The 16,379-nt window shown below is 38.8% G+C and overlaps 1 protein-coding gene across 21 annotated transcripts in view; it reads left to right on the plus strand.

The window, feature by feature from the left end:
* Window positions 1–16,379, plus strand: part of LOC129659174 (uncharacterized) — a 480,433-nt gene that overhangs the window by 60,995 nt on the left and 403,059 nt on the right. The window contains exon 2 of one of the 21 annotated variants that reach the window (XM_055590320.1): window positions 6,734–7,591. The exons of the other annotated variants lie outside the window; for them this stretch is intronic. Within the exon in view, the coding sequence (XP_055446295.1) occupies window positions 6,734–7,578 (845 nt within the window). The 3' untranslated portion in view covers window positions 7,579–7,591. Of the gene's footprint in view, window positions 1–6,733; window positions 7,592–16,379 lie in introns of those variants that run through there. 21 annotated transcript variants of the gene reach the window in all.

The following is a 16,379-nucleotide window of genomic DNA, read 5'->3' on the forward strand; positions in this document are numbered from 1 at the left end:
GTCCCCTTCCCCACCATATGGGGAAACAGTGAAAAGACAGTCATCTACAAGCCAGGAAGAGCTCTCACCAAAAACCTCTGTCATGTTGACCTTGGACTTCTAGCCTGCACAACTATGAGATCATAAATGCCTTTTGTTTTAAGCAGATTATTTTATTATGGCAGACCTGTTATGGACTTCGCTGATGGCTCAGTGGTAGTGAATCTGCCTGCAGGTGCAGGAGTCCCAGGCTTGATCCCTGGGTTGGGAAGATCGCCTGGAGAAGAAAATGGTAACCCACTCCAGTATTCTTGCCTGGGAAATCCTGTGGACAGAGGAGTCTGGTGGTTTGCAGTTCATGGGGTCACAAAAGAGTTGGACACGACTTAGGGTCTAAACAACAGTCATAGCTCTAGCTAAGACAGTAAGTTTGAAACAACTTTTTAGTCCTTTAGAATTTAGAAAGAATTTTTAGTTCTTTAGTGATTCATGACAATCTCCAAATTACTAGTTTCTGGTAATTTATTATTGGAAGTTCTGTTTCAGACAATAAGGCATACTAAAAGTTCTGCAAGGTTTTTTTTTTTTCTTATTATGTAAAATGTAACATTTGATTCACAGGTCAAATTTGACCCCCAGATGACGGATTGCCAATCCCTGCTATGTAACGTTGAAAACTAATGATCATATAATAAATACATTGTTTTTATAAAACTCAAAAGCAAATGAACCTAAGTAACATAATTTGTTGTGATAAAACTATTTTTAAAATAATTAGTAAGATAAACACAAAATTCAGTATAATAGTTACTTCTGGGGGAGGAAGAAGAATGGAAACACAGAAGTAGATGAAACACTATTAATAATATTCCAGCTCTTAAGTTGGGTGGTAGAATCACGGGGATCATGATTCTTATTATGTTTAATATTTTTTTTGTTTCAAATTTTAAACAATCAAAAAATATCAGTGCATCCCTGGATGATTTTATTTTACAGAAGTTAATCTGTTTTTAGTAGTTAGGTCAATGACTCGCCTTGGCATCATATTTTTTACCACTGAAGGACCAGTAGTGAATGAAGACTTTCAGGGGAAATAAATGAATAAATTAATTCAGACAGACTTACATAGGCAATTATGAATTTCTTTCACATATATAAATTTTCTATATATACATATTGCCATAAAAATTTTAAATTTGAAATACAGGATAAAGTAATCTATTTCCTGAAGTTTAAAACATTTCATAACATTATGTTTATATGATTCATAGACAAAGGCTCAATGGTTATATTGTATAGCAGGAATAGTTATAATGTCTGTCAACTGTATGTATATGTTTTCTAAATATACACATTACGCAAAGAAATTATAAAACCTCAAAACTATAGTTCACCTAAAATAAATATGCCATTGTATACAGGGTGTTGGCCTAGTGCTAAGTAATTATGGGAAATAACGTGAATGTGATCTTTAAGTTATACAGGCTTATATCAGATTTCTGCAAAAAACATATAAAATTCCTCTTTCTAAGGGTCTGCAGGGGAAACACAGAATATTAATTTCATGGAGTTCCATTCCAGTATTTCTGTAAGAATTATATGTCTGGATAAGGCAGCCACTACATACTAGCACTAATATAGTGGAAAACATTCCATGAATTGAACAAGAATATTTCCATCCAAAAAGTGCCAAATAACAGGTCATCTCAAGTGAATAGAGAAAGGTATAATTATGGGTGCATTTAATACCTGTAATGAATTCAACTTTGAAAGCTTTCCATTGTTTGTATGTCATATACCGGTTATAAATAAAATTTTAAAAGGTATAGCACAAAGAGAGCATTAAAACTTCAAAGATTTTATACACACACACACACACACTATATTTGTTACGTTGCAATGAAATACTATATTATTCAGTTACACTGAATCTCAACTGCCAAGAAAAATATATTTGTCCAATTTGAAACTACAGATTTTTATTCTTTTCTCTTCAGATTATTTAGGTTTAAGCTAACATTTATAAATATCAAAGCCTGATGAATGATCAGACAAAGACTTAGAAAAATATTCACATATTATACACTAAAATATGAGGGTTTGGAGAAAAAACACTGTATAATAAATTGAGGTGATAAAAAGTTTTCATGGAAAAAGTGAAGGAATACTATTAATGCTATTCAGATAAACTGAACATTTCATGAGCAATGTTTTAACTTTAAAAAAAAAATGTAAAAATAAACTTTGGAGCAGCGTTGTAGATCCCGAAAGATGAATTTTTTAAAGTTTAAGTGCCAGTGGTATTTAAGAGTTGGAATGAAAAGTGGAGGAGATGTCTTTCAAGTTATGATAATGATCTCTGTAATAGACCCTGAATTTTCAACCATCTTAATGGATTTGCCTATTATTGATTATGTTGGTCATTGCCAAGAATATCAAAGTAAATAGACTTTTTATGTATTTATTCACCACTCACTAAAAAGCAGATCTAACAACAACATATTAACTGTTTAGAATGTATTTGTCCCAGAAGAAAAGATAAGTCATATAATCTTGAGAATCATATTGTCTATTGAAAGAATGTTTTTAAATCTTAATTGGCTTTCATTTTAGTAATAAACACAGAACTATGATTTTGTTAGAAACGCTTCTATGTTGAAATATTGTTTTACCTCCTTAATAACTAGATTTAATTTTCCCCACCTGTTATGACCAAGATCACCAAAATGGCACTTCATTTATCATTGTTGCTGTTGTTCAGTCACCCAGTCATGTCCAACTTTGTAACCCCATAGACTGCAACACGCCAGGCCTCCCTGTCCCTCATCTCTCCTGAAGTTTGCCCATGTTTATGTACATTGCATTGGTGATGCCATCCAGCCATCTCATCCTCTGATGCTTTCTTCTTTTGCCTTCAATCTTCCCAGCATCAGGGAATTTTCCAGTGAATCGGCTGTTCCCATCAGGTGACCAAAATGCTTCAGCTTCAGCATCAGTCCTTCCAGTGAGTATTCAGGGTTTATTTACCTTAGGATTGACTGATATGATCTCTTTGCAGTCCAAGGGACTCTCAAGAGTCTCCTCCAATACTACAGTTCAAAAGCATCCATTCTTCGGCCCTCAGCTTTCTTTATAGTTCAACTCTCACATCCATACATGACTACTGGAAAAATCATAGCTTTGACTAGACGGACCTTTGTTGGCAAAGTAATATCTCTGCTTTGTAATAGGCTGTATAAGTTGGTCATAACTTTCCTTCCAAGGAGCAAGCGTCTTTTAATTTCATGGCTGAAGTCACCATCTGCAGTGATTTTGGAGCCCAAAAAAATAGTCTCTCACTGTTTCCATTTTTTTTGCCATCTATTTGCCATGTAATGGGACTGGATGCCATGATCTTAGTTTCCCTAATGTTGAGGTTTAAGTGAACTTTTTCACTCTCCTGTTTCGCTTTCATCAAGAGGCTCTTTAGTTCTTCTTCACTTTTCTGCTCTAAGGGTGGTAACATCTATGTATATGAGGTTATTGATGTTTCTCCCAGCAATCTTGATTCCAGCTTGTGCTTCATCCAGCCTGGCATTTTGCATGATGTACTCTGCATATAACTTAAATAAGCAGGGTGACAATATACAGCCTTGACATACTCCTTTCTCAATTTGGAACCAGTCCATTGTCCCATGTCCAGTTCTAACTGTTGCTTCTTGACCTTCATACAGATTTCTCAGGTGGCAGGTTAGGTGGCCAGTTATTCCCATCTCAAAGAATTTTTCACAGCTTGTTGTGATCCACACAGTCAAAGGCTTTGACATAGTCAATAAAGCAGAAGTTCATGTATTTCTGGAACTCTCTTGTTTTTCAATGATCCAGTGGATGTTGGCAATTTGTTATCTGGTTCCTCTGCCTTTTCTAAATCCAGCTTGAACATCTGGGTTCACAGTTCATGTACTGTTGAAGCCTGGCTTGGAGAATTTTGAGCATTACTTTGCTAGTGTGTGAGATGAATGCAATTGCATGGTAATTTGAACATTCTTTGGCATTGCCTTTCTTTGGGATTGGATTGAAAACTGACCTTTTCCAGTCCTGTGGCCACTGCTGGGTTTTCCAAATTTGCTGGCATATTGAGTGAAGCATCGTCTTTGAGAATTTAAAATAGCTCAACTGGAATTCCATCACCTCCACTAGCTTTATTTGTAGTGATGCTTTCTAAGGCCCACTTGACTTCGCATTCCAGGATGTCTGGCTCTAGATGAGTAATCGCAGCATCTTGGTAATCTGGGTCATGTCAATCTTTTTTGTATACAGCTCTTCGTGTATTCTTGCTACCTCTTCTTAATGGTATTTGCTTCTGTTAGGTCCATACCATTTCTGTCCTTTATTGTGCTCATCTTTGCATGAAGTATTCCCTTCGTATCTCTAATTTTTTTGAAGAGATCTCTAGTTTTTCCCATTGTATTGTTTTCCTCTATTTCTTTGCATAGATCACTGAGGATGACTTTCTTATCTCTCCTTGCTATTCTTTGGAACTCTGCATTCAAATGGGTATATCTTTCCTTTTCTCCTTTGCCTTTCACTTCTCTTTTCTCAGCTATTTGTAAGGCCTCCTCAGACAACCCTTTTGCCTTTTTGCAGTTCTTTTTCTTGTGGATGGTCTTGATCCCTGCCTCCTGTGCAATGTCACAAACCTCTGTCCATAGTTCTTCAGGTACTCTGTCTATCAGATCTAATCACATGAATCTATTTGTTACTTCCACTGTATAATCATAAGGGATTTGATTTAGGTCATGCCTGGATGGTCTAGTGGTTTTCCCTACTTTCTTCAATTTAGGTCTGAATTTGGCAATAAAGAGTTCATGACCTTAGCTGCAGTCAGCTCCCAGCCTTATTTTTGCTGACTGCATAGAGCTTCTCCATCTTTGGCTGCAAAGAATATAACCAATCTGATTTTGGTATTGACCATCTGGTGGTGTCCATGTGTAGAGTCTTCTCTTGCATTGTTGGAAGAGGGTGTTTTCTATGACCAGTGCATTCTCTTGGCAAAACTCTGTTAGCCTTTGCCCTGCTTCATTTTTTTTTTTTTTTCAAGGCCAAATTTGCCTGTTACTCCAGATATCTCTTGACTTCTTACTTTTGCATCCCAGGCCCCTATAATGAAAAGGAGATCTTTTGGGGATGTTAGTTCTAGAAAGTCTTGTAGGTCTTCATAGAATGATTCAGCTTCTTCAGCATTACTGGTGGGGGCATAGACTTGGATTAATGTGGTATTGAATGGTTTGCCTTGGAAATGAACAGAGATCATTTTGTTGCTTTTGAGATTGCACCCAAGTACTGCATTTCTAACTTCTTTGTTGACTGTGAGGGCTACTCCATTTCTTCTAAGGGATTCTTGCCCACTGTAGTAGATATAATGGTCATCTGAGTTAAATTCACCCATTCTATTCCATTTAGTTCACTGATTCCTAAACTATGGATGTTCACTCTTGTTATCTGCTGTTTGATCACTTCCAATTTACCCTTATTCATGGACCTAATATTCCAGGGAGAAGACTCTTGAGAGTCCCTTGGACTGCAAGGAGATCCAACCAGTCCATTCTGAAGGAGATCAGCCCTGGGATTTCTTTGGAAGGAATGATGCTAAAGCTGAAACTCCAGTACTTTGGCCACCTCATGTGGAGAGTTGACTCATTGGAAAAGACTCTGATGCTGGGAGGGATTGGGGGCAGGAGGAGAAGGGGACAACAGAGGATGAGATGGCTGGATGGCATCACTGACTCAATGGATGTGAGTCTGAGTGAACTCTGGGAGTTGGTGAGGGACAGGGACGCCTGGAGTGCTGTGATTCATGGGGTCGCAAAGAGTCGGACATGACTGAGCGACTGATCTGATCTGATGCAATATTGTTCTTTACAGCATCAGGCTTTATTTCCATCACCAGTCACATCCACAGCTGGTCATTGTTTTTGCTTTGGCTCCATCTCTTCACTCTTTCTGGAGTTATTCCTCCATTGATCTCCAGTAGCATATTGGGCACCTGCTGACCTGGGGATTTCATCTTTCAGTGTCCTATCTTTTTGCCTTTTCATACTGTTCATGGAGTTCTCAAGCCAAGAATACTGAAGTGGTTTGCCATTTCCTTCTCCAGTGGACCAGTTTTGTCAGAACTCTTCACTATGACCCGTCTGTCTTGGGTGGCCCCTCATAGCATGACTCATAGTTTCATTGAGTTAGACAGGGCTGTGGTCCCTGTGATCAGTTGGATTAGTTTTCTGCAATTGTGGTTTACATTTTGTCTGCCCTCTGAGGGATAAGGATGTGAGGCTTATGGAGGCTTCCTGATGGGAGAGACTGACTGTGGAAGAAACTGGGTCTTGCTCTGATGGGTGGGGACACACTGTCTTAAATCAGATTTTCTATTGATGGGTGGTGCTCTGTTCCCTCCCTGTTGTTTGACCTGAGGCAAAACTATGGTGGAGGTAATGAAGATAATGGTGACCTCCTTCAAAAGATCTGGTGCTCACACTCCCTGACTCAGTGCTGCCAACCCTGTAGCAAGCCACTTCTGACCCATTCCTCCTCTGGAAACTCCTGGACACTCATAGGCAAGTCTGTCTACTATATTTATAGTAGACATTCAATATCACAGTAATCCAAGTCTATGCCCCAACCAGTAACACTGAAGAAGCTGAAGTTGAATGGTTCTATAAAGACTTACAAAACCTTTTAGAACTAACACCCAAAAAAGTTGTCCTTTTCATTATAGGGGACTGGAATGCAAAAGTAGGAAGTCAAGAAACACCTGGAGTAACAGGCAAATTTGGCCTTGGAATACGGAATGAACCAGGGCAAAGACTAATAGAGTTCTGCCAAGAAAATGCACTGGTCATAACAAACACCCTCTTCCAACAAAACAGGAGAAGACTCTATACATGGACATCACCAGATGGTCAACACCGAAATCAGATTGATTATATTCTTTGCAGCCAAAGATGGAGAAGCTCTATACAGTCAGCAAAAACAAGACCAGGAGCTGACTGTGGCTCAGACCATGAACTCCTTATTGCCAAATTCAGACTTAAATTGAAGAAAGTAGGGAAAACCACTAGACCATTCAGGTATGACCTAAATCAAATCCCTTATGATTATACAGTGGAAGTGAGAAATAGATTTAAGGGCCTAGATCTGATAGATAGAGTGCCTGATGAGCTATGGAATGAGGTTCGTGACATTGTACAGGACACAGGGATCAAGACCATCCCCATGGAAAAGAAATACAAAAAAGCAAAATGGCTGTCTGGGGAGGCCTTACAAATAGCTGTGAAAAGAAGAGAAGTGAAAAGCAAAGGAGAAAAGGAAAGATATAAACATCTGAATGCAGAGTTCCAAAGAATAGCAAGAACAGATAAGAAAGCCTTCTTCAGCGATCAATGCAAAGAAATGGAGGAAAACAACAGAATGGGAAAGACTAGGGATATCTTCAAGAAAATCAGAGATACCAATGGAACATTTCATGCAAAGATGGGCTCGATAAAGGACAGAAATGGTATGGACCTAACAGAAGCAGAAGATATTAAGAGGAGATGGCAAGAATACACAGAAGAACTGTAAAAAAAAGATCTTCATGACCCACATAATCACGATGGTGTGATCACTGACCTAGAGCCAGACATCCTGGAATGTGAAGTCAGGTGGGCCTTAGAAAGCATCACTACGAACAAAGCTAGTGGAGGTGATGGAATTCCAGTTGAGCTATTCCAAATCCTGAAAGATGATGCTGTGAAAGTGCTACACTCAATATGCCAGCACATTTGGAAAACTCAGCAGTGGCCACAGGACTGGAAAAGGTCAGTTTTCATTCCAATCCCAAAGAAAGGCAATGCCAAAGAATGCTCAAACTACCGCACAATTGCACTCATCTCACAGGCTAGCAAAGTAATGCTCAAAATTCTCCAAGCCAGGCTTCAGCAATATGTGAACCGTGAACTTCCTGATGTTCAAGCTGGTTTTAGAAAAGGCAGAGGAACCAGAGATCAAATTGGCAACATCCGCTGGATCATGGAAAAAGCAAGAGAGTTCCAGAAAAGCATCTATTTCTGCTTTATTGACTATGCCAAAGCCTTTGACTGTGTGGATCACAATAAACTGTGAAAATTCTGAAAGAGATGGGAATACCAGACCACCTGATCTGCCTCTTGAGAAATTTGTATGCAGGTCAGGAAGCAACAGTTAGAACTGGACATGGAACAACAGACTGGTTCCAAATAGGAAAAGGAGTTTGCCAAAGCTGTATATTGTCACCCTGTTTATTTAACTTATATGCAGTGTACATTATGAGAAATGCTGGACTGGAAGAAACACAAGCTGGAATCAAGATTGCCAGGAGAATTATCAATAACCTCAGATATGCAGATGACACCACCCTTATGGCAGAAAGTGAAGAGGAACTCAAAAGCCTCTTGATGAAAGTGAAAGTGGAGAGTGAAAAAGTTGGCTTAAAGCTCAACATTCAGAAAACGAAGATCATGGCATCCGGTCCTATCACTTCATGGGAAATAGATGAGGAAACAGTGGAAACAGTGTCAGACTTTATTTTTCTGGGCTCCAAAGTCACTACAGATGGTGACTGCAGCCATGAAATTGAAAGACACTTACTCCTTGGAAGGAAAGTTATGACCAACCTAGATAGCATATTCAAAAGCAGAGACATTACTTTGACAACAAAGGTTCGTCTAGTCAAGGCTATTGTTTTTCCTGTGGTCATGTGTGGATGTGAGAGTTGGACTGTGAAAAAGGCTGAGCACCGAAGAATTGATGCTTTTGAACTGTGGTGTTGGAGAAGACTCTTGAGAGTCCCTTGGACTGCAAGGAGATCCAACCAGTCCATTCTGAAGGAGATCAGCCGTGGGATTTCTTTGGAAGGAATGATGCTAAAGCTGAAACTCCAGTACTTTGGCCACCTCATGTGAAGAGTTGACTCATTGGAAAAGACTCTGATGCTGGGAGGGATTGGGGGCAGGAGGAGAAGGGGACGACAGAGGATGAGATGGCTGGATGGCATCACTGACTCAATGGACGTGAGTCTCAGTGAACTCCGGGAGTTTGTGATGGACAGGGAGGCCTGGCGTGCTGCGATTCATGGGGTCTCAAAGAGTCGGACATGACTGAGCGACTGATCTGATCTGATCTGATTGATGTCTGTTTATGATATACGGTATTTTTATTTATAAAATTGATGTATGTTCAATTAAGAGAAGTTGGCACAAGAGTAAGGTACACTAATGACTTTAATATCATCTAGATTTCCACCACAAAGACATGATCTCTGCTTATGAGTTTTCATGCCTTCATCCGGGCACAGATTCAGATATAGGTATGCATCTGGGAATGAGTCTATGTCCCTAGGTGAATAGGTACATGTGAAGCAGGCAGGAAAGGACATTTTTGCATGCATGAGAAAAAATGACCATGGTTAAAAGATAGCACTTAAAGACAGCATAAATGCTGAGGAATAATATATGAATGTATGGAGGCCCCAGGCATGGTGAATATAACCATATCTTAGCACCTTGGTACTCCAAAGATGGTCCACAGACCAGGAGTGTTAGCATTGTCTGGGAACTTGTCAGAAATGCAGACTCTCATCTCACCCTGTACTTATTATATCAGAATCTACATTTTAGCAATATTTCTCTGATTTTCAGTCACATTAAAGTTTGAGAAGTACTACTCTAGATGCCTCACAAGCCAGCAGATACACCAAGTAGAGAAGATGAAATCAGGTTCAACTTACCCATTAAGCACGATAGATGACACAGTGCATAGAACCCATGGTACTTTAAGGAGCGCATGAAATCATTTTAATTTTTTAAAAAATAAGAATTAAAAAATAAACTTACATAATAGAAAATATTTAATATATGATCTTAATATATCCAGCTTTATAAAAGTATGAGTATACAATATTTTTATGATTTTTGATAAGTCTAATTACCACCATCTGTCACTGTACAAAGAAGTTAAATTGCTATTGATTATATTTCTTACATTATACATTTCATTACTATGACTCATTTAGTTTGTAACTAAAAGTTTAATTTCCTTCACCTATTATACTCATTTTTCTGTCCTTCTCCTCTCTGGCAACCACTTGTTTATTCTCTGTATCTAAGACTCTGTTTCCAGTTTGTTCTATTTGTTCATTTGTTTTATTTTTTAAATTCCACATATAAGTGGAATCATATAGTAATTGTCTTTTTCTGACACTCCATTCAGCATAATACCCTTTAGATCTATCCACATTGTTACAAAATGGCAAGAGTTCATTTTCTCTTAAGGCTGAGTAATATTCTATTGCTTATACGTATTGCATCTTTGTTATCTGTTCATCTATTGTTGGTCACTTGGGTTGCTTCCATATCTTAACTATTGTGAATAATGCTATAGCCAACATAGGGGTGCATATGTCTTTTCAAAGTTGTGTTTTTGTTTTCTTTGGAAAAATATCCCAAAGTAGAATTGCTGGATTCATATGATTTTTTTATGGAGAAAGTGACCCAGAAATGCAAAACTTCCGAGAACCCAAGAAGTCACTGTTTAGCCTTATGAATAACACAACACATTCAAAATGTAAGAAATCCTTGATATTTGCCTCAAAAGCATCTTCTATTTTATCTCTGTTGTTAATTATTTGATATGTTTTTCAGAAAGGATATAAATTGCCCCTCTTAAGAAAAGAACTTGATAAAAATAAAGATTTTTTTACATACAATTAGTATACACCTACCGATTTTAACAAGTAATTCATTTTAAAGCAAAATATTCTGCCTTAGTACATTCTGCCTTAAAATTAACATCATTTCATAGATATTTTACCATGTTAATGAACGTTTGCTTTAAATAAGATTTAATGGCTATATGAAATACCTCATAAGATAAGTACCTTCAATGACTTTGTTGAACAAATTGGTTTAGTTTCCAGTTCTTACCATTATAAATAACATTGTGATAAATAAATATCCTTGCTGTAAATTCATGATTATTTCCTTCAGAGAAATTCCCAAAGTGAAATTATTGGTTCATTGGGTATACACTTTAAAATTATTCTGTTAACGTCCAATTTTGATAGTTTCAAATTACAGAAAAGTTGCAGGACTCATACAAGGAACTGTATACTTTTACCCAGATTTAGCCATTTTGCCCTTTGTTTCCTTGCTTTGTGCTCTGAATCTCACCCTCTCCCTCTCCCACCCCATTCCTTTACACACACACATTTTCCAGTTTGCGAGTAAGTTGATAAAATTCTGCTCTGTTACCATTTAAATACTCCAGCCTCTTTTTCCCAGGGGCAACAAGGTTCTGCTACAGGGCCACAATAAAATTACCAAATTCAGGACTTCCCCAATGGCTCAGCAGTAAAGAATCCACCTGCAATGCAGGAGACAAGGAGACGTGGGTTTGATCCCTGAATCAGAAAGATCCCCTGGAGGAGGAAATGACAACCCACTCAGGTATACTTACCTGAAGAATCCCAAGGACAAAGGAGACTGGCTGGCTACAGTCTCAGATCAGATGAGATCAGATCAGTCGCTCAGTCCTGTCCTACTCTTTGCAACTCCATGAATCCCAGCACTCCAGGCCTCCCTGTCCATCACAAACTCCCTGAGTACACTGAGACTCACGTCCATCAAGTCAGTGATGCCATCCAGCCATCTCATCCTCTGTCGTCCCCTTCTCTTCTTGCCCCCAATCCCTCCCAGCATCAGTCTTTTCCAATGAGTCAACCCTTCACATGAGGTGGCCAAAGTACTGGAGTTTCAGCTTTAGCATCATTCCTTCCAAAGAAATCCCAGGGCTGATCTCTTTCAGAATGGACTGGTTGGATCTCCTTGCAGTCCAAGGGACTCTCAAGACTCTTCTCCAACACCACAGTTCAAAAGCATCAATTCTTCAGCACTCAGCCTTCTTCACAGTGCAACTCTCACATCCACACATGACCACAGGAAAAACAATAGCCTTGACTAGACGAACCTTTGTTGTCAAAGTAATGTCTCTGCTTTTGAATATGCTATCTAGGTTGGTCATAACTTTCCTTCCAAGGAGTACGCGTCTTTTAATTTCATGGCTGCAGTCACCATCTGCAGTGATTTGGGAGCCCAGAAAAATAAATTCTGACACTGTTTCCACTGTTTCCCCATCTATTTCCCATGAAGTGATGGGGCCAGATGCCATGATCTTCGTTTTCTGAATGTTGAGCTTTAAGCCAACTTTTTCACTCTCCACTTTCACTTTCATCAAGAGGCTTTTGAGTTCCTCTTCACTTTCTCCCATAAGGGTGGTATCATCTGCATATCTGAGGTTATTGATATTTCTCCCAGCAATCTTGATTCCTGCTTGTGTTTCTTCCAGTCCAGCATTTCTCATGATGTACTCTGCATATAAATTAAATAAACAAGGTGACAATATACAGCCTTGATGTACTCCTTTTCCTATTTGGAACCAGTCTGTTGTTCCATGTCCAGTTCTAACTGTTGCTTCCTGACCTGCATACAAATTTCTCAAGAGGCAGATCAGGTGGTCTGGTATTCCCATCTCTTTCAGAATTTTCACAGTTTATTGTGATCCACACAGTCAAAGGCTTTGGCATAGTCAATAAAGCAGAAATAGATGCTTTTCTGGAACTCTCTTGCTTTTTCCATGATCCAGTGGATGTTGCCAATTTGATCTCTGGTTCCTCTGCCTTTTCTAAAACCAGCTTGAACATCAGGAAGTTCACGGTTCATGTATTGCTGAAGCCTGGCTTGGAGAATTTTGAGCTTTACTTTACTAGCCTGTGAGATGATTGCAATTGTGCGATAGATTGAGCATTCTTTGGCATTGCCGTTCTTTGGGATTGGAATGAAAACTGACCTTTTCCAGTCCTGTGGCCACTGCTGAGTTTTCCAAATGTGCTGGCATATTGAGTGTAGCACTTTCACAGCATCATCTTTCAGGATTTGGAATAGCTCAACTGGAATTCCATCACCTCCACTAGCTTTGTTCGTAGTGATGCTTTCTAAGGCCCACCTGACTTCACATTCCAGGATGTCTGGCTCTAGGTCAGTGATCACACCATCGTGATTATGTGGGTCATGAAGATCTTTTTCGTACAGTTCTTCTGTGTATTCTTGCCATCTCCTCTTAATATCTTCTGCTTCTGTTAGGTCCATACCATTTCTGTCCTTTATCGAGCCCATCTTTGCATGAAATGTTCCATTGGTATCTCTGATTTTCTTGAAGATATCTCTAGTCTTTCCCACTCTGTTGTTTTCCTCTACTTCTTTGCACTGATCGCTGAAGAAGGCTTTCTTATCTGTTCTTGCTATTCTTTGGAACTCTGCATTCAGATGTTTATATCTTTCCTTTTCTCCTTTGCTTTTCACTTCTCTTCTTTTCACAGCTATTTGTAAGGCCTCCCCAGACAGCCATTTTGCTTTTTTGTATTTCTTTTCCATGGGGATGGTCTTGATCCCTGTGTCCTGTACAATGTCACGAACCTCATTCCATAGCTCATCAGGCACTCTATCTATCAGATCTAGGCCCTTAAATCTATTTCTCACTTCCACTGTATAATCATAAGGGATTTGATTTAGGTCATACCTGAATGGTCTAGTGGTTTTCCCTACTGTCTTCAATTTAAGTCTGAATTTGGCAATAAGGAGTTCATGGTCTGAGCCACAGTCAGCTCCTGGTCTTGTTTTTGCTGACTGTATAGAGCTTCTCCATCTTTGGCTGCAAAGAATATAATCAATCTGATTTTGGTGTTTACCATCTGGTGATGTCCATGTATAGAGTCTTCTCTTGTGTTGTTGGAAGAGGGTGTTTGTTATGACCAGTGCATTTTCTTGGCAGAACTCTATTAGTCTTTGCCTTGGTTTATTCCGTATTCCAAGGCCTAATTTGCCTGTTACTCCAGGTGTTTCTTGACTTCCTACTTTTGCATTCCAGTCCCCTATAATGAAAAGGACATCTTTTTTGGGTGTTAGTTTTAAAAGGTTTTGTAGGTCTTCATAGAACCGTTCAACTTCAGCTTCTTCAGCGTTACTGGTTGGGGCATAGACATGGATTACTGTGATAATCAATGGTTTGCCTTGGAAACGAACAGAGATCATTCTGTCGTTTTTGAGATTGCATCCAAGTACTGCATTTCAGACTCTTTTGTTGACCGTGATGGCTACTCCATTTCTTCTGAGGGATTCCTGCCCACAGTAGTAGATATAATGGTCATTTGAGTTAAATTCACCCATTCCAGTCCACAGTCTAGAGGATTGCAGAGTTGGACAGGCCCAAATAAGCACACACACAGTACCCAGAATCTACATTTAAATGTTATCAACTTTCCCAGCAAAGTTCTTTGGAGTTCCTCAATCCGTCTACTACTTTCTTGCCCCAGCATACATCTAGGATTCACACTGTGTTCATTGTTATTTAGTCTCCTTTAATCTGGGGCAGTTCCTCATTGTCATTTTTTTTCTGGACATTTTTGTGGTTATTGATATTCACAGCTAAATAGCCCTCCAAATAACGTTGCTTCTACTGAGAAAAACCACATGTAAGAATGTCCGGTTTTCATATATTTATATAAACATTAATATTGGTCATCTTTCTAATCTGAAAACCACAGTATACATTTTTCCTTATATATTTATTTCTTATATTAAAAGTGAAGCTGAATATCTTTTTCATGTATCTGTAACTGTTTTTCTTCTCTTTTATCATTAATTACTTGTTTATATATTTTGCTTATTCTTCTATAGGGGGTTTTGTCTCATTTGTTTCTTTTAGTGATTTATAAATATTGCATATTTTTTATATAACAGAAATCTTAACCTTTTTCCAACAAATAACTTTTCCTTAAAGTCACTTATCAGTTCAATAACTCAGTTGTGTCCAACTCTACGACCCCATGAAATGCAACACACCAGGCTTCCCTGTCCATCACCAGCTCCAGGAACTTGTTCAAACTCATGTCCATCAAGTTAGTCATTTATCATTCTTGATAAATAGAAACTTTTTATTTTTATGTAGTTTTACATAGTCATTTTTCTTTTAGCTACTTTTGCCTTTGAAATTGGGTTTGGCAAAACCTTCTTATGCCAATATTATCTGAATATCATTCTAAATTTTATCTAATTATTTTAGAACTTTTTTACATTGGACTTAAGCATTATAAAATACAGTTTGGTATCTAGTCTATACTTTCACAAAATTTAATCAATCTATCTCTATTTTCCCACTGGTTTGGAATGTCAACTTAATACTAGTTATATTAAATATTGACCAAAATAATGTATGTCCAAATTTAGTATTTTAAAAGAAACAGGAATCAAAGATTCTAAACTAGAAGAAACCTTAGAAATCATAGGATACTATCCATTGAGGCAGATAAAAGAAAATATACATTTATTTGATGACTCAAAACTGAAAATAATTTTTAAAGGAGTTTAAGAGAATTGATGCTTTTGAACTGTGGTATTGGAGAAGACTCTTGAGAGTCCCTTGGACTGCAAGGAGATCCAGCCAGTCCATTCTGAAGGAGATCAGCCCTGGGATTTCATTGGAGGGAATGATGCTGAAGCTGAAACTCCAGTACTTTGGCCACCTCATGTGAAGTGTTGACTCATTGGAAAAGACTCTGATGCTGGGAGGGATGGGGGGCAGGAGGACAAGGGGACGACAGAGGATGAGATGGCTGGATGGCATCACTGACTCGATGGACGTGTGTCTGAGTGAACTCTGGGAGATGGTGATGGACTGGGAGGCCTGGTGTGCTGTGATTCATGGGGTCGCAAAGAGTTGGACACAACTGAGCAACTGAACTGAAGATTGTATTTTGTTTCATTTCACTGGGACCTCACAAACAGTAATTTAGTAATATCTATGAGGAGTTGGTGGAGAAGGCAATGGCACCCCACTCCAGTACTCTTGCCTGGAAAATCCCATGGACGGAGGAGCCTGGTAGGCTGCAGTCCATGGGGTCGAGAAGAGTTGGACACGACTGAGCCACTTCACTTTGACTTTTCACTTTCATGCATTGGAGAAGGAAATGGCAACCCACTCCAGTGTTCTTGCCTAGAGAATCCCAGGGACGGGGGAGCCTGGCGGGCTGCTGTCTATGGAGTCGCACAGAGTCAGACACAGCTGAAGCGACTTAGAAGCAGCAGCAGCAGCAGCATGAGGAGTTGGAAAATATTTTTTATAATTAAAGCTAAAGGGGTAGAGAAAATTTTATTTGCTTTCCATTTTCATATTTCAAATAGGCCATATAGAAACTAGTTTGTTTCTCATCTAAGTTCATTTTTACTTTCAAGTCCCCAGACTTAAAATTTTGATATTAGAGAGCAGAAATTTCTCCGGCATCCATTAGCAAGATA

Source organism: Bubalus kerabau, chromosome 8 (assembly GCF_029407905.1).
Source record: "Bubalus kerabau isolate K-KA32 ecotype Philippines breed swamp buffalo chromosome 8, PCC_UOA_SB_1v2, whole genome shotgun sequence".
In the NCBI taxonomy this organism is placed as follows: domain Eukaryota; kingdom Metazoa; phylum Chordata; class Mammalia; order Artiodactyla; family Bovidae; genus Bubalus; species Bubalus kerabau.